The sequence below is a fragment of the Sminthopsis crassicaudata genome, chromosome 2 (genome assembly GCF_048593235.1).
Source record: "Sminthopsis crassicaudata isolate SCR6 chromosome 2, ASM4859323v1, whole genome shotgun sequence".
In the NCBI taxonomy this organism is placed as follows: Eukaryota; Metazoa; Chordata; class Mammalia; order Dasyuromorphia; family Dasyuridae; genus Sminthopsis; species Sminthopsis crassicaudata.
Window position 1 is genome coordinate 93,928,584 of NC_133618.1, and position 23,559 is coordinate 93,952,142.

General features: G+C 33.3%; 1 protein-coding gene across 32 annotated transcripts in view; it reads right to left on the bottom strand.

Annotated features, from left to right (window-relative positions):
• NRXN1 (neurexin 1) overlaps positions 1-23,559 on the bottom strand; it is a 1,346,328-nt gene that overhangs the window by 365,266 nt on the left and 957,503 nt on the right. For all 32 annotated transcript variants that reach the window (XM_074286813.1, XM_074286834.1, XM_074286827.1 and 29 more), the window contains one exon: positions 12,305-12,486. In XM_074286813.1, coding sequence (XP_074142914.1) covers positions 12,305-12,486 — 182 coding nt within the window. The remainder of the gene's footprint in view (positions 1-12,304; positions 12,487-23,559) is intronic.

Genomic DNA, 23,559 nt, shown 5'->3' on the forward strand with positions numbered 1-23,559 from the left:
GCTGCAAGCTAGAGTAATACTCCCTTTGTCCCTTCCCACTCATTTTCAAGCTAGCAGTAGTCTTAGGTAGGAAGTAGGCACAGATTTTCAAATTTCACATTTCCTCTTCAAATGTGTAGAAGATCAAAATGCTATTCCTTCTAGAAAACCATTTTAATCTCTCCTTTTTTTTTCTTCTTCAAAATGAGAAGTTTTGGATTACATGACTCTTAAGATCTTTTACTTAAATCTAGGATTCTATGATCCTTTAAAAGAATATTAAGATAGCCCAGATTCTTTTCATAAGTAAGAATAGAACTTGTAGTAGTTTTTGATATAACAACACTTTTTAAACCACCAAACTAGCCACAAAGAACTGCTACTAAATTTATAATACAAACTACTGAGTGCAAGAAATTGTAATTAAATAAAATAGATAAAACATATAAAATTTATCTCTTATCTGGCCCATATCTTTGTAATATACTGCTTCTTTTATACATGAGTGGTTTGATTACTGAAAAGGGCAGAATATGAACTTTTGTCTAAAGAAAAAGAATTAAATCAACTTGTAAAGAATTTAAGGCACTGCCCCTTTCATATAAGAATAGATATGGTTGTAAAAAGAGACAGAAAACAATAACAGCATTTGTTTTAAGAAAAACTGTTAAAAATCTACGTGTAAAAGAAAGATATTACCCTTTTAAGTCTAAGGCCATACTATAGAAGATTTGAGTATAGAGCAGTGAAATGTTTGAGGACAGAGAAATTACTATGGCTATTAGGTGGGTTTTATAGTCCATCAACTTATTTGCATGTAACTATCCTTATGGTCTGAAAAGTTAAAACTCAAAGTCATGAACCAAGTAATGGTTTAGAATCTATGGGATGAATAAATAAGAATAAATAAGGCTGGTCAGCTTCATAGCTAACCCACAGGAGGATTTTATGATTTTTTTTTTTTAATCTCATAAGGGAAAAGTGAGAGATAGAATATTAGGAGTTTTCAAGTTGAGTTTTTGAAAAAAAAGTAAAATCCCTTGCTTCAATGGTAAAGAAATAAGCTGAAATGAGGAACTGAGCAGGAGAATGAAGATACCAGAAGAGGCTAAAAAAAAACAAAACAAAACCCAACTTTGTGCTGTGTGAAGAAACCAGAAGCAAGAAAGTCAATTGACAAGAAAGCTTTCTCTGTCAGTTCCTTCCAAAGACTGAAAGCTCTTGGAAAACAAATCAATTCTCTGATGCCACAGTTTGAGTAGTGTAGCCTATCAGAAGTACTAGCTGTATTCTGCTTTGGTTTGGGAAGGAAATGCCAAAAAGGGAAAGAAAAGCTTTGCAGCTGATTTGATGAGAAGACATAGTCTGGAGCAAAGATGTGACTGGGCTTGTTTGCATTGCCCAGAGGTCCAGTCTGATGAAACTTTGCAGGTCTCTTACTGAAATGAACTATTCTCCACTTTCATAATACCTTTTTAAGGATGATGATAAATTATAAGTGGATTTTTTTTAATGCTTTACTAGTTTGAGAATAGAAGAACAGGGAAATTGTACATTAGGTATTCACTGAGAACCAAAAGAAAAAAGATCTGGCAAATAATTATCTTCGTGTGATACAAAATTTCTTGAATGGGCCTGTGAATAGATAACAAAGCCTTCAATCCAGAGTTGTAAGCTACTCTGAGTATATGAGTTTTCTTATTCCTATAATTCCATCCCAAGTTACTACTAACTGAGTGCACTAATAGAAGATTATGATCCATGGTTATATCTGGATCATGATGTAGTTATCATTCCTGAATTGTGTTTTTTAAATATTCAGTACAGATTGTACAATTACTGTTTTAAGTCTCTGAATTTTTAGTTATCATTATTTTTGTCATTTTATTAAAGAGCAATGTTTAAGACCAAATGCTGCCATCATTGTGAGTTTGGTTTTCTATGAATGGGAATTATACCAGTAGGAATTTAATAGCTATAGTAATGAGGAGAGGGAGTATTTCCCCTTTCTCCTTCAGGACTCTGAGGGTTGAATTAAGGACCTGATAATGTGCCTTCTCTGAGAACTCAGATTTGTTGGTGATTAGGAAGGTTGGAATAAGTGAGCTGGAGGAAAAGGAGAGAAGGAGGAGGAGAAAGGAGAGGGACAGAGAAAAACAGAGATCAAAACAAAGAGAAGAAGGAAGATATCCCTCATTCTTATGAGAGTGCTATAAGGCCAATACAAGATGTTTCATGTCCTTGAAACATACCTTTCTTTAATTTTTTTTTTTCATCAAAAGTATATGTTAGTTCAAACTCTCTTTCTTTCCTTCCTTCCTTCCTTCTTTCCTTCCTTTCTTCCTTCTTTTCTCTCTCTCTCTTTCTTTCTTCCTTCCTTTCTCTCTCTCTCTCTCTTTCTTTCTTTCTTTCTCTCTTTCTCTCTTTTTCTTTTTCTTTTTTGGTGAGGCCATTGGGGTTAAGTGACTTGCCTAGGGTCACACAGCTAGTAAGTATTAAATGTCTCAGGTCAAATTTGAACTCAGTTCCTTCTGAATCCAGTTGCCCCTCAAATGTTCCTTTCTCCCCTCTCTTTTATATATATATCATTATGCTAGATCTAGAGATATGATGAAAAATTTTTTTAAATCTATTCCTATTCTTACAAAGCTTACATTATATTTTTTCACAAAACAATTTCTTCACAAAAATCCTATAATCATAGTGAAAATTGAGTGCCAGAGAAGCAGAGCTCCAGTGTCATATGGTCTGGGTTCCACTCTGCATTTGATATCTGTATATGGCCTTAGAGAAATGCACTTAAATTCTTTATCCCCCACTTTCCTTATCTATAAAATGAGGTGGCTGGACTGCATGTACTTCTAAGTTCCTTCCTGTTCTAGATCATGTATGGTCACATAATTTGAACTCAAATTTTTCCAGATTATGCTAGTCCTCCAAATCTTTTGTTGTTATTGTTATAGGGAGAGCTATCAGAGTCACTTATAGCACTCGATTTATACTTTTCTACCAGCATTTTCCTGGGTTGTTTTTTTTTTTGAGCATATAGTAAGATTCTATTTGGATGCAAGTGATTAATTCCAAAGTGATTTGTAAATGTGAACTATTTTCACAAAAATTCTAAAACCTTGGCATAAAAGAAAAAGCACTGGATTTGAAATGCTAGGACTTGGGTTCAAATTTTTTAATGTTCTTGGGCCTCAGTTTCCTCATCTGAAAATAGGGCTAGATAAGTAGCTACTGAAGTCCTTACTAGCTCTGGTCCTATGAGTTTTATGAACTCTATAAGCAGTTACCTATTTTATACAAAATCAAATTAGCTAAGCAAAAGAAATGTATAAACAAGATTGTAGAGAATTTGTTAAATCTCCTTAAGAGATGAACTCCCTTTCAAATTTTCTCTATAACACAATATCTGGATGTCTCCTTTGTCCCATCATATTATATCTTATATTATAATTATGTATATAATTTATTCATTCCTATGTCAGAGTATAAACTCTTTGAAAGCCAGGACTTTTTCTTTGGATCATAGAAACAGATCTATCTTTGGCATCTTCTCTATCAAGTTGTCCAAATCCTGTATATACAGTTGTGTGCATGTGTGTGTGTGTGTATGTATCTGTGTATGTGTATATATTTATATATTCATCAATAGATAAATAGTATATGTGTATTTGTGTATGCATGTATATATGTATATGTATATATAATTGAGAAAAACTATGACACAGGAAATTAAGTGAGTTGTCCAAATGTTAAGGAAGAATTTTAATTCAGAAATTCCTATTTCAGAGCTAATACTTTTTTCTACTTTACTGATTTTTCTGGGAAAATACCTTGCACAGTGATAGGCAATTACTGCTATTGCTGACATATTCTGAAACGTTTTAGAACTATTTATCTGTAAACAATTGATAAACTAATTATACTCATTCATTCATAAAAGAAAGATCCTACTTCAAATTAATCTTTTACATACAAACTATTCAAAGGGACTCGATCATCAAACTCATTTCAGAACCCTGACTATCTTTTGTCTTAAATCTTGCACACTGCTCAGCATCATATCCCTTGATGACTGGATACAAAAATGTAAAAATTCACTTTGGAGACACAATCATCACAGGAGGAATTATAATAGGCAATGCTGAAAGAGAAAGATATAAGAACAGAAAATAATGGGGTTTGTATATGTGTGTGTATGTGAGAGAGAGAGAGAAACAGAGAGAGAGAGAGAGAGAGAGAGAGAGAGAGAGAGAGAGAGAGAGAGAGAGAGAGAGAGAGAGAGAGAGAGAGAGAAGAACAGAAAAGGGAGGGGAAGAGATGATAGGGAAGGCAACAACAAAAGGGAAAGAAAGAGGGAGAGAGAGAGAAAGAACATGCTAGAAAGGGGACAGTTATACTATAGAATTTCTCAGAAGGAAAATATTCCATGTGAGGATAGAATAGCCCAGGAGGCTATCTTTCCACTTACTCTTCTTTTCCTTACACACTTGGTAAATTTATGAGCTCCCATTTATCAAACCATAATGTGGAGAAACACACTACATTTGTTTATACATTTTTATAATAAACAACCTGGGCAAGAAACATTTCTTTGCACAACCTCTTAAAGTAAAATTGATATTCAACTAGCAAATTCATCTAATTTTAGAGAAATCTTCTTGCTCTATTAAAATAAAACATTTGTACTTAACATTTCCCATCTCTGACTTTGTGGCACTCAGGTTTCTGTCTCATGTGTGTGGAGGTATCAATAGATTGTAAGTGAGAAGCCCCTGGAGCTTACCACCTTGTTTTCATCAGAACCCTATGGAATTCTACCTCATACTATGTACCACAGAGAGTTTGCCAAATGTGGATTCCCTGTAATGGAAAACTACAACAAAAGATTATAGGAAGATGATCAGTAAAAGGAAATTTTTACATTCTCTATAACAGATTATTGCACTTAAGGGAGAAAAATATCCAGGAATATTAAAAATCTTAAAGCACTCCCAAGGTTCCTTTTACATGTCTATTCTTCAACCTTTAAAAGCAATGCAATTGACCTCTACTGAAAAGACTTATCCCTTTCAAGTCTGTACTTTTAATTTTGGTGTTGAAAAGGGAGAGGATAAGAGCCAGGCTTCAGAGATAGAATGTCTTAAACAGAAAAAAAAATAATTGTACAATTTTTCCCTCTCCATTTTAGTATATTACTACCATTTCTCCAGATGTATAGGATTCCAGATATTTTTCTTTAAGGACAATAAAATATGATTCTGATTTAGACCTCAAGCTTTGGACTCCACCTTTGCAACCTTTTCAGTTAACAATTTTCCTTTCCTTCACTGCATGCAAATAGATTGTTATTTAAAATTATTTATTTATTCAGAACTCCATAAATGTACATGCTGCCCAATGACACAAATCCTCAATCCTTTGTTCTCCCTTCATGTTGTGGATTATTTATAACTACTATTAATTTGCATGCTCTCTGGTGAGTTTTTCCTCCAGGAAATATTTGCCCAACTAGTTCCATTCCCTATGTCCCCAAAACAACTCAAATAGGACTCTGATGCCACATGAGTATTTTTATTTTGCGTTTTAGCCCTTAGCTGACATAGTCCAATAAGCTTGCATCTTTGTTTATGCATTTATTTTTTGCTTTAGGGGTGTATATTTGTGAGTGTGCATGTGTATGTATATGTCTGTGTACATATATATATATGTATATATATATATATATATATATATATATATATATATATATATATATACACATATACATATATATGCATGTGTGTTTAATTTTTAGGCTTGTATTGTGTTTTGGTCTTCCAGCTTCAGTGATTTTTTGTAATTGTTCAAAAAGAGCTTTCCTGAGTAGTGCGCTAAATGATTTCCTGACTCAGTAAGTACTGATTCCTTCTCCTGGTTCCCTGCTTTTAAATAATACTTCTATCCCTTTCTCCATTGATCTCCTATACTATGTTTAGAACTTTGCTCTACTAATCACTTTGATGACCTCTTTGCATGCTTCATTTCTGCTCATTTTTTCCTCTAATTTCTGAGTCAAGTGCACTTAGGAAGTACCTTCAAATCATACCATGTAGTCTGATCCCAGCTCTCCCTTAGTTCTGATTTGTGGCCTCCATAGGGATTTCAACTTGAAATGTTCCCTTCTTCAATTAACCTGGATTGGTCCTATAGTAGACAGCTCTACCATTCATAGGTTTCTATCTATGCTTTTGTCCTGTGTTCTCCCTCCCTCATCCAATAGCTGCTCTGAAACCTTGTCAAATGTTTTGTAAAAACCAACTATTCTCTGTCCACCAAGCTTTTCTTATCTGTCATGGCAGTAATATCTTCAGAGAACTCCAAGAGGTTAATTAAGCATGACCTCCCCTGCCTGGTGACTTGCTGGTTCCCTTTAAACAAAACTATGCTCCAGGTGTTCTCTCATCACATCCTTTCAAAACTTTGCCCAGATGTCAATGATTTTTGCTTTTTGGTCGGTCTCTTCATGATGGCACTTTAAAAGAGGTAATTCAATTCAAGAATCACTTATTAAGCATTATGCATTCCCTTTGAGATTCCATTGCAACTACTCTCTTTATATCTGGTAAGGATAGTGCTAAGTGTATTTTGCCTTTCTTTGCATCTCTACTACTTAGCACAGTGGCTGGTTTATAATAAACATTTAATAAATGCTTACAGACTATTAGGAACCAGGCACTTTGCTAGGCAATTAGGATACAAGAATAAAGTTTTGAAATAAATGAATAAAGAATACATATGAAATAAGTATTTAATTGGGGACAGGGAAGATAAAGAAGTAACAATTAGGATAAGCAATGACAAACAATTGTTAATATACTGACAGATATTATTAATACCAAATGTAATATGGATTGCCATTCCTTTAAATGATCCTTGTAATGTTAGAATTATATTAATGTTCTTAATTTTTTTTATTCTTGAGATAATTACTCTTGATTGCCTTGCACTGAAATATGCCTTAAGTCTCCTAATAGAGAAATTTTGCCCACCTCAAGCTTCATCTCAGCTTTTAATGTCCTTGCCCACTTCCATTGGAATTCATGGCAGTGAGGGCAAAATACCCAAGAATGAAGTGGCTTGCTATCTCAGACCAACTTCTCTCCCACCTTCCTCCTAAGCATATAAGAAGTCTTGGAGGAGGGGAATTCATTGTTCTCTGCCTTCATGGGACATCCCCAGGGTGGTCACCTGTCATCTCTATTAAAGATGCTTTATTTCTCAACTTTATGATTTATTTCAGAATGTGGCAGCAGCAAAGGCTTACAAAAGAGTATTTGAAACTTGACAGGAAGCCTTAAAGGAAACTAGAGATTCAATAAATAAAGATGAGGAAGGAGAACACTCCAGCATGAGGAACAGGTAATATAAAAGTTAACCAGGTATTTAATATTTCTTTTTTTTTCCCCCTGAGGCTGGGGTTAAATGACTTGCCCAGGGTCACACAGCTAGGAAGTGTTAAGTGTCTGAGATCACATTTGAACTCGGGTCCTCCTGAATTCAAGGCTTGTGCTCTATCCACTGCATCACCTAGCTACCCCTCAATATTTCTAAGAGAAAAAAAATCCTCTGCCAAAGCAATGAAAAGCATACCAAATCAAACAACACAACAAGAATTTCTAAGTCCAATAAGCTCAATCTGATAATTTAAAAAGCTGAAGAAAAGCAACCTCTTTACATAAGACAATTTTGCATGGCTTTGGATGGGACTTTGAATTTGAATACTAACATCTGAAAGTACAGGAACATCACTGAATGCTTTGATTTGGAAAAGTATCTCAGGTGGAGAGAAATTCTGACTAGAGAAAAGAATATGGTAGACATAGTGGATTTTGCTTTCATTAGTGAAGACTTATGCTTATATATTCATAGTTCCTTATTGAACAGATGAAGATTATTATTATACAATACTTTAATATAAAACTTAGGAGTACTAAAATGAAGAGAGACTACAAAAACTTGGAATGTCACCTGTATTGATGGTAGTTATTTTGGGAGATGAAATGTTTACTATAAATACACCCAGTTTCCATTCTCTACAAAAGCAGCTGATCAAAAGATATCCTTCTAAATCAGCACCAATTAAGAATTAAATTTCAAAAATAAGGCTTACAGCCCAGCAAAGTACAAAGAAGAAACATTTAGGGCAAGTACTACTACAATTCACCAATCGAATTTGCAATGCTCTTTCATGCACCCAAGATGAAAGCATTTCAAAGAACACTCAACAACCCTCACCTCAGCCCTCAGTGAAATTTCCCTCCATCAGAACCAATGCACACATTAATATTCATGATTTTGAATGCGTCTTCATTGACAGGGGCATTCTTTTGCAAGTGAGGGTGGGTGTTAAACACTCTCCACTTAACTTGTTTAAACTGATCTTTGGGGCCCATTCCTGCAAGTGACTATATTGAATATTTTTCATATATCTACATATACCCCAGAAGAAACACTTACACAATAGTACTCCAGAGTGAATGGCACACAAATTACTATCATATAGAATGATTTAAAAAATCTATATGTGCTTCTTCTAATGAAGGTTCAATGTACAAAAATCAAAAAACCTGCTAATTTTTTCAACATTCACTTAAAGCATGCATTAAGCACTTTCTGTAAACTCTCTTCTATAGCAGTTGTACAGGTGATTCAAATGTTTTAAATAATAAAGGAACAAAGAGTTTGGAACTAGCAGGAACTCTTAGTGATTTTTAGTCCAGCAGTTCTCAAAGTATAGTGTAGGGACTCCTGGTTATCCTGGAGACCTATTCAAATACTCTAGGAAGTCAAAAACTTTTCATAATGATTTCTAGTGTGACAAATAGGGATAAATACACCCAACTTAAATAAATTCTTTGGGGGAATCCTTAATAATTTTAAGAGGGTCATTTTAAGGGGTCTTGAAATTTAAAAAAAAAATTGAGAATTGATGATCTACTCCAATCCCTGTGTTGTATAGATGGCAAAACTAGGGCCCAGAGAGGTAAGAAACATAACATGTATATCTAGAATTTGAATAATTCAAATAACCAGACATTCTGGAGAAATTTAGAAAACTATTATTAGGGAGATACAATTTATCTTACAAAAGGTCAATATTGTTAAATCCCTTTAAGATTAAGTTAGGGATTTAGAATAAATGATAATGGCAATGAAAGTGACAATAACTTTAAGCTAATAATAACTTTAAAACTTTTTTTAATGTAATAGTATATACAAAAGATAAAATATTACATACACACATTTCTTTGATCACAAGCTACATGTCAGTAAACTTAAAAATTACTTTGGGTTTTTCAGTTTTCTTGTCACAACAACCATGTAGTTACTAGAAATATTATTCTCATTTCACAAATGAGGAATTAGAGGCTTTGAGAGGCTGTGATTTTGCTCTGAGCCCATAACTAGTCAATGTCAAAAGAATAAAGATCTCAATCTAATTCTCTCATCTTCAAGCTCAATTCTGCCTTCATTCTATTCCTTCAAACTTTGCAATCTATGATCTTGGGAATTTACTAAAAATATCCAGTTCATTTACACAAATCATATTTCAAAAGCAACAACAACAGTATACAGTAACTTTTAAGACTTTTAAGGACTTCGCCTCTTGTGGAAAAAGACCTATTTTAACTATATAAACGAGAAATAGCAGTCAAATGACTGTCTATGAACACATTGGATAAGATGTAAGATAAGGAATGTAATTTTATTTTTTTTAAATATTGCCTCTCATGTGTTGAGCCATTTCTGACTCATTATTGCTTCTTTTCTCATGGCTGACCTCCTTATTGCCATCATCTTATTCTGTTCCTTACTTCTTGGTCTACCAATCGCATATAGTTCATCTGTTCCTTTATTATTAACATAAAATAGCCACTGTGAATGATAGTGGTCTTATTAGGATTCATACCAAAATTAAAATAAAATAATAAAATAAAATAAAGCCCAACTTTTGAAAAGCTGCCATTTGATTAAAAAGAAATTTTACTTTAGAACATAATACATAAAAACATATTACTGCTAATGAGAGATCAAAATATGATTTGTTTTGCATTCGGTAAAACTCACTGAGATCATACTGAATAAATAAATAGTTTGCAAAACCATGTCAAATATTTAAATTGAAGATGAAAACATATGCCAAGTGGGTCTCAACTTTATCTTTTTGAAATTACATTGGACCATTTTGACTAGACTGGGCATCAGTTCATTATGTTTAATGAACATAATCTTCCAGGTTGCTTGTTCATTATATCAATTTTGGATTGAAATGCAATTGCTTATATCGGCTCAGTACTTAGTTCACTTTCCTGACAAATTTATATGACTTTTCAAGTACTTCTGACACACAGATAATGTTTTCATATTTAAAAATATAATACATGTGTTTGAATCAGCCAATGTCACATCTTAAATATATTCTATGCCAAAGTCAAACAATAACAATAATTGATAACAATTTTTTTCTGTTACTAGTTCACATTTTAATTATTAGTTTTTATTACTAATTCACAAAGATATAATGATTTAGGTCTGGTGAAAGTGGTACAAAATAAATTATTTCAGTCTTTTCTTAGAATTTCTAAAGAGTTTTTTCTAGTCCATTTTTATTACTATTAGCCTCTTAGACAAATTCACTAAAATCCCTCCATATCCTTCCTCTGTACACTAAAGTCTTCCAAGACTTCCATTCTCCTTTTTGAAGTTCCCTACTCTTCAGGTCACTACCTCTAATCTATATACACAAACATTGCCAAGAGAAGATTAAAAGGTAGATTTTAATAACAGAAAAGAAACCACAGATTTAATGGTCGTTTTATTTCCTCTGCAGAAAAGAAAAGGGGAAAAAATCCATTTCCTCTTCAAAAATAGCAAAATTGCCACTAGTTTCTGGAACTTGAAAGTTCTTTCCAATTCTGATCAAACATAGACTTGAATTTCTTCCCAGTCTCATAATGAATGAGGACCAAAAAGAGATACTTATAAGGATGAGAAGATCCTAAGTCCATATTTGAGCATGATAGAAAGAAAATGACTTTGTTGTAGGACCTTTGAACCACAAAACAAACAAGAGTGGCTTGGACAATTCGATAACATAACCTCATATGATTTGAAAGTAATCATTGCAGAACCTTTTCTCAGAGTAAAAGTGTAATTGCTTATAGATCAATAAGTAATTTCTTTCAAGAGAAAAACAAAACTCTTGTATGTCTACTTGTGTATGTGTATATTTTTAAAGAAACAAGGCTCTTAAGTCAGTATGGAGAAAATATATTCAGTAAGTAGTTTGAGATTATCCTAAACAGTAAGATTTCTTGCTGTACTAGTTAAACTTATCTGATAATTCATTTACGATGCCATAAATATCAAGATGCTTTCAACTGTTACTTATTTGCTATAAAATAATTGAAATTATGTTTTAAGACTTCCTATTGTGACAAGTGTATTTTCAAAAGAATATTTATCACCCTTCCCCTTTTTTAAAAAATTAATAACAAATTCAGTTTTCAAGATAACTTTAATTCTTTGGAGATCTTATGATAATTTCAGAAGTCTGATGCAAAACTAAGATAAGTAAAACTTCTTGGAGAATTGAAGCCTAATAAATGATTGATTTGATATATGTCTTGGTTACAGTATTGGAATATTAGTGCGAGGTTACACATCCTACATGAGGGCATGATATTGGAAGAATTTCAATGGTAACAAATGTAACTATAGAACTATTCCCTTAGTCTTACAAATTGTCTTCCTTTACTTTCACTCATCTCACTAAATCCTTTGTAAGACTTCAATTATTTGACTTTGTTTTTTCATATTATATTACTCTAAGCTCTTTTGCTTTTCCCTGGAAAAGAGATCCAGTGATGCATCAAGAGAACTCAAACTGGCTTTGGTCTTTAGGCGACCAGCCTAATTCCTGCCCATCTAGTAGGCAAATTTTAATTATTTTTTTAAGGCTAGCTCCAAAGTATCTGTCTAGTCTTCAAAATCCCAATTTTTTAAGCTCAAAAAGCCCCATAATAATGTAAATACAAAACAAAAAAAAATAAATATATATATATAAACATATATATATATATATATATATATATATATATATATATACACACACACATACTTCTTTGACCACAAGCTATTCATCATTATACAAAAAACAGTTAGAAAATCAAAACCAGTATTCTATCTGAAAAACAACCACTGAAAAATAGTAAGAATAATTTGGAAAGAATACTTTAAGAAAAGTAAACATCCATTTTGAATTGAGAGTACTTACAATATGTAGCTCTAAGTAGTCACCGAGCCCTGAAGAACTGTCCACTCGTACCAGTACAGCTTCTTTTTGAACCGTGCTAAACCCTATGGCCAGTCTGTCTGCACGTGTACTGGGCCGGTCATTAGGAGGCCATTTGTATGTGATCTGTCCACCACCTTTGCTAAAGATATATGTTGTTCCAGCTGAAAACCGAACAAAAAAATGATAAGGTCAATCAATTCTTTTCCATAAAGGCTATACAATCTTGTCATGTCTAGTAATTGGCTTTAGTCTAATAGGTTCAGTAAAGAGAAAGAGAAGATATAGATGTTTTAAGTAAAATAGAATGACATTTTCTTTTACTATTTTTAAAATTTTAAATCTTAAAACCAATTTAAAAATATATTCACTAAATTTACTAGCAGATATTTCAGAAAAATATTGTATTATTCACTTCCTATTCCATTGAAAGAGATATAAAGATGCAATGGGGTATAGTGGGAAAAACCATATTCAAGGATTCAGTGGAGGTGGATGTTAATCCTTACTCTACCATTAGTCATGTCTGGGCAAGCCTTTTGATGGTACCTATGACATTTGTTCCCTTATCTGTAAAATGAGTATATTGCTTACCTTGTCTACCTCCTAAGGTTGCTATAGGAATAATAATAGCTAGTAATAAGAGCAAGTATTTATTAAATGCTTTTAAGTTTTGCAGAGTGCTTTACATGTTGTATCATTCTATTTAAGATAAAGAAAAAAATAACTGACTTAACTAGGATTTGAAGTCACTCCCTGTCTCCCAAGTATTTCATGTACTGAACCACATAGTAGCTAATCAAATAAAATGTGACTGCAAATTTTGTAAAGAATTACAGATCCGGGCCGCTAGGTGGTGAAGTGAATAGAGCACCAGCCCTGAAGTTAGGAGGACCTGAGTTCAAATTTGGTCTGAGACACTTAACACTTCCTAATTGTGTGATCCTGGGCAAGTCACTTAACTCCAATTGCCTCAGCAAAAATTAAAGGAAAAAAAAGAATTACATATCAACTGAAGTCTTGCTCTAATGCAAAAAAGCACACAAAACAACTGATTCACAGTTCTCAAAGGCTGAATTAGCAGAAATGAAGCTCTGGCAAGGTCTACTTATAGTCTTGATGACATCTGTCATCTGAGGATCAACCTGTTTGAAGAGATTTACCACCAAAATGGGTGACATAATATCATAAAGAAGAAATGGAGGAAATATGATAAATATCAGTGGAGACAGTATCTACACTGATTCAATGATGGATCTCTTCCAGTCAAATACAGATCTGTACAGTACTAAATATTAATAAGACATGGAATCTAACATGTTTTGCCTGTTTTTCAGGATTACTAAGGACACTAGAAATAAATATCAATTGTAGTTATTTACTATTTAAAAAAAGAAAATATTGACTCATAACTTCCTAAAGATACAGAAATATGTAAATTAACCTTCATTCTTACAGTAAGTATGCAAGAAATGAGAGGGTCATTCAGGACAGTGGGTCAAATTACAACTAAACTCTTATCCAGTTTTTTCTAGGAAAGGAAGGGTTTAACCTGATGTAACAGATAACTAATGGATGAGCAGCCATAAGTCTCACTAGTTAAGCTATGACACTGCATATAAATAGATAACTTCTGTATAAGTTATATAAGCTAGATCTTACTTAACAAGCAATATCAAGTAGTAGTCAGAACATCTTGTATCATTCACACACACACACACACTTTATTCCGAATTTACTCCTATATTCAGAGCACTATGTATATACTAGGTCCTCTTTTCATGGAAATTTAAATAAGTGGTGATGATGATGATGAAACACTTAATACTTTTAATAAAAAAATCTTTTGTTTTAGCAACTTTGATAACTTGTTATGAAATGTATTTGTTTTCTTTCCTTCCACCACTGAATTCTCTAACATTGAATTAAATAAAGAGTCCTTTGTGAGAACAAGGAAAGGCATATTTAGTAAACAAAGGGTTCTCCTCTTCTTTAATAAAAACCAGTGGATAAGAAAAGAGATTGTAATTGGTGCAGAATTCAGTTAGAAATAAGTTTTTGATGTGTTTTTTTTCCCTTTCAGAAAAATGCGTTTGTAAGAAATCTAAAAGTTTTGGATTCTAACTTCCAAAAAACTATTATAGTTACCTAGATGAATATCTTAAGGAAAAACCATTAGCTGGGGATAAGAAAGTATTGGAAAATAATTTGATAAGTTTTCTTCGAAAGGCAATGTGAAGGTAAGAAAAAAAAAGTCAAATGAATTGATGTAATATAATAAAAAGGCTAAGATTTGGGGGACTTCTATAGTACTGAGACAAAACAGTTTAAGATGGCCATCTATGAGGTTTAGGGATATATTAGGAATAAAAGATTTGTAACTTTTTTGGTCCAAGATTAAGAAGATTAATTATTTTGCTTACTATGTGTTCTTGACAATGGTGGACTAGCTCAGTGCCCTTGGACTAAGTCACACAATGTTTCCAGGCCTAAATTTTCTCATTTCCTTAATCAACAAGTATTTATTAAACACTTACTGTGCCAGACATGTGAAAGATAAAAGAAAAAAAAATTTAAAAAAACAGTGCCTGTCATCTAAGAACTTGCATCAGAGTGGATGCTACCAGTTATCTGGGGTTTTAATCTTTGCAAAATGATCTTTCTTTCTCTGCCTGTCTCTCTGATTTTATATATATGACCTTCCCATCAATTCTGTGAAATAGATGCTATTATCCTTTTTTCAGTAGATGAGGAAATTGAAGCTGACTGAGGCTAAATGATTGGTTTAAGGTCATACAACTACAAAGAGCTAGCTTATTAGCACATAGATATTAAATATGTAAGGGATGAACTAAATTCGTTTTTTTCTCATTTTAAGTCTAGTCCTCTACCCACTATGCCAGATGAAGACATCAAAATGTCAAGATATTTATAACATTTTTAGCCCTAATAAATTCTACAATTCTAATTTTGATACAAAACAGTTTTTCTCAGCTTAATCAATGTTTACTTTAGTAGATCTATGACCTCAATAATGTAAATAGTCGCTGTGCAAGTTACCCATACTTGTCCTTCCTGTGTATTAAAAATTCTGGGGTCCTTTCTTTTATTTTCTAGGGGGCTGCATGAGTCCTCTGAAATCAAAATATTGAGGTTCAAATATCAGTTCTGATGGTAACTATTAGTGTATATCTGGGCAAATCATTTAACTTTCTCAGGCCTCAGTTTTCTCATCTGTTAAAGTATTGGACTAAATAGTCCCTGAGTTTCATTCCCATTCTAAATCTTGCATTCCAATGGCACATGTCAGCTCTCCATCTGTTATCCCTCTCTCTTGCCATATGCTGGCCCATCTTTCTTTTTTCTTCCCTTTTTCTTTTTCCTTCCAGCTTATTGTTCGGTACTTTAAATCAAAGAATTCACCAGTGAGTTCAAGGTCATGCTTTGGGGATTCAGATTTGGGCATTTATAGAGACTTCTCTATGAAAGTAAATATAATAATTCAAGTTTCATTACTAAAGATTGGATTTTTAGCTCATCTTCCAATATTTTTTTTCAGAGAGTATTAAGACCTAGAAACCACCAAGGCCATTGTCTAAACTGTCATGCTTACCATTGCTTTCAGGCTCTATAAGCATCATTGGGAGAAAATGAATGCAGTTGCTTTCACAAAGGCTTTTATACAACGTGACAAATCTCACTGGGGTGGGGGGTGTTCTTTTTGTGAGAAGTCACTGAGGAGCAGTCATCTTTTTTCTTTCTTGTTCATGGCTGTGCTTTGTTTTGTAGTCATCAGCTCAATTCCATTGTAGGCAGTGGAATTAGATTGTCAAGGCCTTGATATTCCCTCTATCCCCTTTATAAGCTCCATATCATTCTTTTAGAACTAGTTTGGATCTAACACTCTCAAATTCCTTATGCTCTTAACATTCTCCCACAAACTTCTACTAAATGGAGGATTAGGAAACCATCACTACAAAGCTTTAAAATAATGTTCATGTCATTATAATTAAGTAGAATAGTTCAGACAAAGGTTTTTATAATTTTCTCCAACAGCTTGCCAATGAAAACAATACGTTTCGGTTCAATAAGCACATATTCAGCCTTGTGGAACATTGTGCTATGGACTGAAAGAGAGAAAAGATTTCTATTAGGGTTGCTTATGCCATCATGGGGTTTACAATCAAGTACCAGGATGTGACTCTTACATAGACAAGCTTTATACAAAATAGAGCAGCTGATAAGTGCATTGAGATGAAGTGTGATATGTTGACTGACTGTAGGGTCAGCCTCAGTCAGAAGGATCTGATTTCTAGTTCTGCCTTTTTGACACATACACACTAGAGTAAATATAGAACCACTCACTTTTCCTTTCAAGGTCCAAGATAACTTTACAAGAAGTTTTAAAATGCCAGATCTGAATGCTCTCCCTCCTTGTTATCCCAAGTAAGATGCTCAAAAAAATACAAAATGCTACCCAAGATCCTAAGGTAAAAGGATAATTAGAACCAAGGAAGTCTTCATCGAAACATTTGGATCGGGCTTTAAAGGTTAGATGGGAATTAAATAGGCAAAGAAAAAAATAGGAAATAATTTAACTTAAGACAAAAAGAAGAAAAATGAAGTTTAAGCTAAGGTCAAAAGGTAGTTTCATTTGGCACATACAGTATGTGAAGCAGAAGAATATGAGACATATTAGGGAGACACCAGATTGCCTGGGATCATGAATGTTCTCTACAATGTTTGTCAAGGTATTTGCTGGTCCTATAGAAGACGCTTTTCTAAACATTCAAATTAAAAACAACACAATGCAGCACAACACAGTAATATAAGTGCAGAGTCTTAGAACTAGAAGTTACTACAGAGGTAATTCTAGCATAACACTACATTTTAAAGATAAGGAAATCAAAGCTTAAAGATCTGCCTTGCCTGAGATGGTGGTGCAAAAATTTGAACCCATGTCTTCTGAAGTCAGATCCCATGTTTTTTTTCTATTATGTTGCAATATCATAATGATGGTAGTAGGTCATTACAAATGAAATCACTATAAGAACATGAAGGAATTTTAAAAATCAGAGTGAATGTAAAATACTTATTTCCCACATTGTGATATGTAGCTGGATAAGCAACTCTTCAGATTAGTCCATCCACATGTGCACTTTGGAATGGTGTAGGGCACAGATAAAGGCTTGGAATCAACTATGAAGAGGAAAGCATGCCAAAATACATTTGGAAAATTGTCCAGTGATTTCAATGACTTTAAATTTTTCAGCACTCCCAAAGCTCATCTCTTTACCAGAGGTATCAAACTCTCCACAAGGCTCCACAAAACTCCAACTGTGGCCAAATGATTAAAATGTAATTGAGAAATGTTTAACAAAATAAATCAAAGTACAATACAACATGGATGTTAATTTGTGATTTTCTGGGTCAATATTGCAGTTCCTATTTGGATTTGACACTATTGCTTTATATAATAATGTTTTCCAAATGATCTACTTATCTGGAAACCAGGGACTAGTGAAAACTCAGAAGAATTAAAATTGAAAAAAAAAAGAGTGACAAGCAAAAGATGGGTAACTCTGATATCACCAATCAACAAGAACTTCTTAAGCACCTAGCATATGCTAGGCTCTATTCTATGCACTGGAGATATAAAGATAAAAATCAATGTAGAAAAAAGAACAGGAGGAAGCCCTCTCGTGTGTTATGCAGGTCCTCTTTGAAAAATTCATGTGAAAATGTAGGCAAGAATTTCATAGGATGAGAAAGCACGGGATCTTTGTGATCTTTGTTGGTAAAGGGAATATTTACAATTGTGAAATCAAGTAGCTATAAAAAGAATAAAAATAGCTTTCCTATATTTACTTGATCTTAACAGTATTTTTTCTGAATAAAGGCAATTCATAATCTATGTGATGATACAGTAGAAACTTTGAGATAGGTATTAATTTACTGTGTAACAAAGCAAAAAAGTTTAGTCAGTAAATAAACATTCATTAAGTGTTTACTCTGTACTAGGCACTGTGCTAAGTGTGAGGAATATAAAGAAATACAGAAGATAGTCACTTAAGAGCTTTAAAGTTTAATGGAGGAGACAATATGTAAACAATTATGTATAAACAAGATGCAGACATGACTAATTGGAAATAAGCAACAGAGGGAAGGCACTAAATTGAGGGGGAACAGGAAAATCTTTTTGGTGAAGGCAGAATTTTAGCTGTGATTGAAGACAGTCTGGAGACAAGGATGAGAAAGGAGAAAATTCCAAATACGGGACACAGTGAAAATGCTCAGTTGGGAGAAAGAAGATCTCCTGTGAGGAATATCACAGAAGCCACTGTCACAGCAGTGTAATTCCATTTAGTACATGTTGAGTTTAAGATGTCTACCGAATTAAGATGTCTTTTTTCAGCATAAAGTGCAAGAAAACTGGAAAGGCAGGGGCAGGTTATAAAGGATTTTGAATGCCAAATAGATTTGGTATTTGATTCTGAAGAAGAAAGAAAACAAGGTTGTTTATTCAGTTGCAGAATGAAATGGTCAGACCAGAGATTTAAGAAGATTACTTTGACATATGAACTGAAAATGGATGGTAGTGGGGAAAGATTTGTGACAGGGAGATCCATCAGCAGACTGTTGTGATTGTATAGATGTGAGATGATGTGGACCTGGATTTGGGTGGTGGCAGTGCCAGGGGAGAAAATGGGGCACATATGGGAGACTTTATGAAGTTAGAAACAGCTGGATTTGGCAAATGATTGGATACAGAGTGGTGAGAGAGGGAGGAGGGGAGGATGATACTAAGGTTGTGAGCTTGTGTGCCTGGGAGTTTAATGGCAATCCTGACAGTAAGAGGGAAGCCAGCAGGAGGAGACTATTTGGAGGAAAGGACAATAAATTTCACTTAGTACATGTTGAGTTTAAGATTTCCACTGCATATGCAAATCCAGATGTCTTAGATGGCACAGGTTGTGCAGTGAATGGAATGTTGGATTTTTAAGTTCTGGACTAGGTTTCAGTTTCCTCATCTATAAAATAAGGCATTAATTAATAGCATCTAACTCCCAAAGTTGTTGTGAGATTAAAATGACATAACATTTGTAAAGTCTTAAAACTTTATATAAAGGTTAGTCATTATTATTTGATGATAATGACGATGATGATGTTGTTATAGTTTCCAGTAGTCAGTTGCAGGTGGTAGACTAGAGGGCAGCAGAGAGGATAGAGCTGGATAAATCAATTTGAGAACCATTCACATAAAGATTGTAAGTGAACCTATGTGAGCTATTTAGATTGTCAAATGAAATAAGAAGGAAAGAAAAAAGAAGCAGTCCCTAAAATGGAAGTACCTATAGATAAATCCAATGAATTTTTACAGTTTATTTGAAACTAAATGCCTCATTGTTGTGGTGGTTGTTTTAATGTCTTTTTATACATATCAGTTTTCATTAATCAATTCACTACTCTTCACAACTCATTACAATTCGATGTGGCACATTGCACTCTACCTAAAGCTCATTGCATACATCCATTATTAAGATGTCAATGTTTGTGATATTAAATTATACCAAATAGAAGCTTTTATGGAATGGGGAATACTAATCTCATTCAAAGATGCCATCATAACAGATCAAAAATTGGGATATTTACAACACCATTTTTTAAAAGTTGTCTTTTGGCCTTTTCATAATGGAGGGCCATTATGTCGGAACAAAATAGACAGGGGGGTTGAGGTATTAACTGATACAAGTTTCCTTCTACTGTAAAAGGCAATTAATTATATTCAATAATACGACACCAGGATTTAGCTTCAAGATTATCAACAACGCTGGAATGAATTTTGAGGAAGGTACCATCATTATTATTTATGCATGTTCCTATATGGCAAATGTTAAAGTATCAGCAGGAAAACTTCTAATGGATTTATTACAAATTAACCCTGACATCCATCACAGCATGGATGACTAATATTTAAAGTGGTTTTCTACAATCTCTACACTTATATTACAACTCAAAGCTATATTCCTCAACCTAAATTCATTAACAAACCTCGTACCATTAGATGCTTATTTCACAGTATAAACATACTTGACATCATAATAAATGTTTTTAAAAAATTAGATATGAGGACTTCTTTCTGAGGATTCAAATCCATCTAATGTGTGAAGGAATTATTTAGATTTATTGATAAAAAAAACAGTTTCTTTTTCTCCTACAGTTAAAAATCCCCCTCTTCCCAAACACACTTTAGTCATACATTTTATTCTTCTAAGGTTAAAATTTAATGGTTAACTCACAAGCTTTTCATTCAAACCTTGGTTGTTCTAGATTACTGCTGCATAAAATGTGAGTGATTAATTTCCTCATGGATTAGCTTCCAATTTATGATATGTGTGCTAGGAATGGGAACATTTTTGAAAGCATATAATTTTTAAATGCTACTAAATAACATGAAGTATTTCAACCCATTATGATTCTATTAACTGTAACAAACCAGCAACATCTCTTTCAGAGAAAGTTTGCCAGGCTATCAGATGGAAATTAAAAGTAAAACAACTATAAATAAAAGGAGCTTTTATACATCCTACAACCTTGTCAGGAACAGCTTTGTAAGCTGAAGAGTTGCTTTAGTCATTGAAGGTATGCTTTTGGGAAAGGGCCATGAGAAGGAAAAGCTATAACCATTAGACTATTAAATGAAAAAGGAGTCTCAGGTGAGTGAACACTTGCTTAGCCAATCAGACACAAATGCTGAAGTCTATGAAATCTTTCCAATGTCCCCAATACCTTGCAACATTAATAGTCCATTACTATCCATCATTTGTCTTTCTAAATGATTATATTATAATGTGAACTACTTGAATTCAAGATCATAAGGGATGAATGAGTTTATGAAATGGGGCAGCATGAGGACACAATTCCCAAAAGCTCATTTGTGGGAATTGCAAAAACAATGGAGATAAGGAAAAGAGATTCATAAGGTTTGGATCATTTGAGTGAAATAGCAATGAAATATCATAAAACATAAAGATTCACACACATAGCTATATACACATCCACACACATCAGATTCTAGTTTCTAAAAGGAATACTACCACCATCAAAAAGATTAAAGGAATAAGAAACCTCACAAAAGGTATATTAGGGTATACTCATATTTCTAGAGAGGGAAAACAAAACAAAACAAAACAAAAACAAAAACAACAAAAGAGTACAAAAGGAGAAAAGAGGTAATAAGAATGGGAAAGGTAATGAGAGCCTGATGCATTACTACTAACCAGAAAGGTTAGGGAGAAAGAAAGGCTTTTATGCATAAATCATGGTGAAAGAAAGCTAGTAAGTCCATTAATAAATGAAAAGGAGAAGGAAATACAGGACTGTCATTGAAGGTACTCCAATATTGAATTGTTTGTCTGAAGCAGAAAAGCGAAAGAGATTTTAGATAATTAAGAAATACTGAAAACCTCATTTATATAGCTTAGGATAAATTCAAATGAGGAAGCAGTAGAAATGTCACACATTTACAATAATTTACAATTACAAGTCTTAGAATCTTAAAGGGGCCATTAGAAGCTTAAAAAAAAAAAGATAACTTTAAGAAAGGAATAAATATAGGATAAAGAGGGCCAGGACAGGCACCCTTGTGAAATTAGCTAGTCAATCCTCCCACATCACCTGTCTTATCTATTATGTATGTTCCTATGCTTCTATGTATATAAGGATTTAGAATGCCTCTATCAAGATACTCTTTATATAAAAGGTTAGACATAATTAATCCAGCATTCTATGTTTGGGGTAGTTAGGTGGTATATTCATGAAGAGTCTTCTTGAATTTTATCTGGCCTTCCATACTTACTAGTTGTGTGACACTGGGCAAGTCATTTAATTCTATTTGTCTCAGTTTTTTCATCTATAAAATAAGCTAGAGAAGGAAAGTATCTTTGCCAAAAAAATTCCAAATGGAGTCACAAAAAGTCGAACATGACAGAAAAACAATTGGACAAGAAATCCTAGGTTTGAGGGAAGGTTATTTTTAAAATTGAGGTAAATTATAGGTACAGCCCTATTGTATGAAATGCTAAATGGGAAGAGATTTGTAAAAATTAAAAAGACAAAGTATCATAAGAAACCAATATAAATTGTACAAGGAATGTTTAAACAAAACCACACACAGACTTTCAAAGTCTATGTAAAACAACTGTAATGAAGTTAGGGGAAGACAAAAGGGTGGTATATGAGTTTATAAGAAGAGTAACAAAGTCCTGAATAATCTGAATCTTTAAAAATTACAAAGATAGCACAAAGGACATGGAGAGAATATCCTATCAATATGCACAGTGAGAAGAATGAAGGAATGGGATCATTATTTGACTCATAACAGGCAAAGGGCAAAAAACTGGATTTTGGAATTCTTTTTTAATACCTTCTTAAAGAGAATGACCTCCATATTGGAAAGAGCAAAGCAAATTTGACCAAGAAAAAACCGAGGGATGACACAGACAAGGAAATAATAAAAACAGCACCTACCTGGAGTGATTTATTTGTAGTGTATCTCAATGTAAAAATAAAGGCCCTAAAACATTTCAGAATTTTAGTTAACTACAAGCTTAACTTGAGCCAATAATATGATATATGACTGCTAATGATAGGATGTCAGGCAGCTTTAATTGAACTATAGTATTCAAAACAAGATACCACTGTATTCTTGGCCTAGATAAATTAAACCTTATAGTACTGAAAAAAAATTTGCAGGTGTATTGGATTAATGGATGATGGTGACCCATAAAGATCACCAATACAGCAGATGGGAGAACATAAAAAGAATTAAGACAGACTATTGTTATCCCTATTTTCAAAGAAGGAAAGATGGGTTATGGGAATTATTGCCCCAGTGGCCTTTATGAGTCTCCCTGGAAAGATGCTAGAATACATTATTAAACATATAATTTGTGAGCACTTAAAAAGGAAGCAGTGATCATTAGCTGCCAACATAGAGATTCACTAAGAATAAGCCATGCCAGACTAATTTCATTTCCTTCTTTGACCAAGTTTCTAGACTGGCTGATTAGAGAACAATGTATACACAATATATCTAGATTTCAGCAAGTCATTGGACAAAGTCTTTTAAGGATTACTTGGGGAAACAATAAATATAGACTTGATCTAAGTACAGCCATATGGATTTGTAATTTGTAGCAACCACACTAAAATAACATTGATTACTATATTAACAT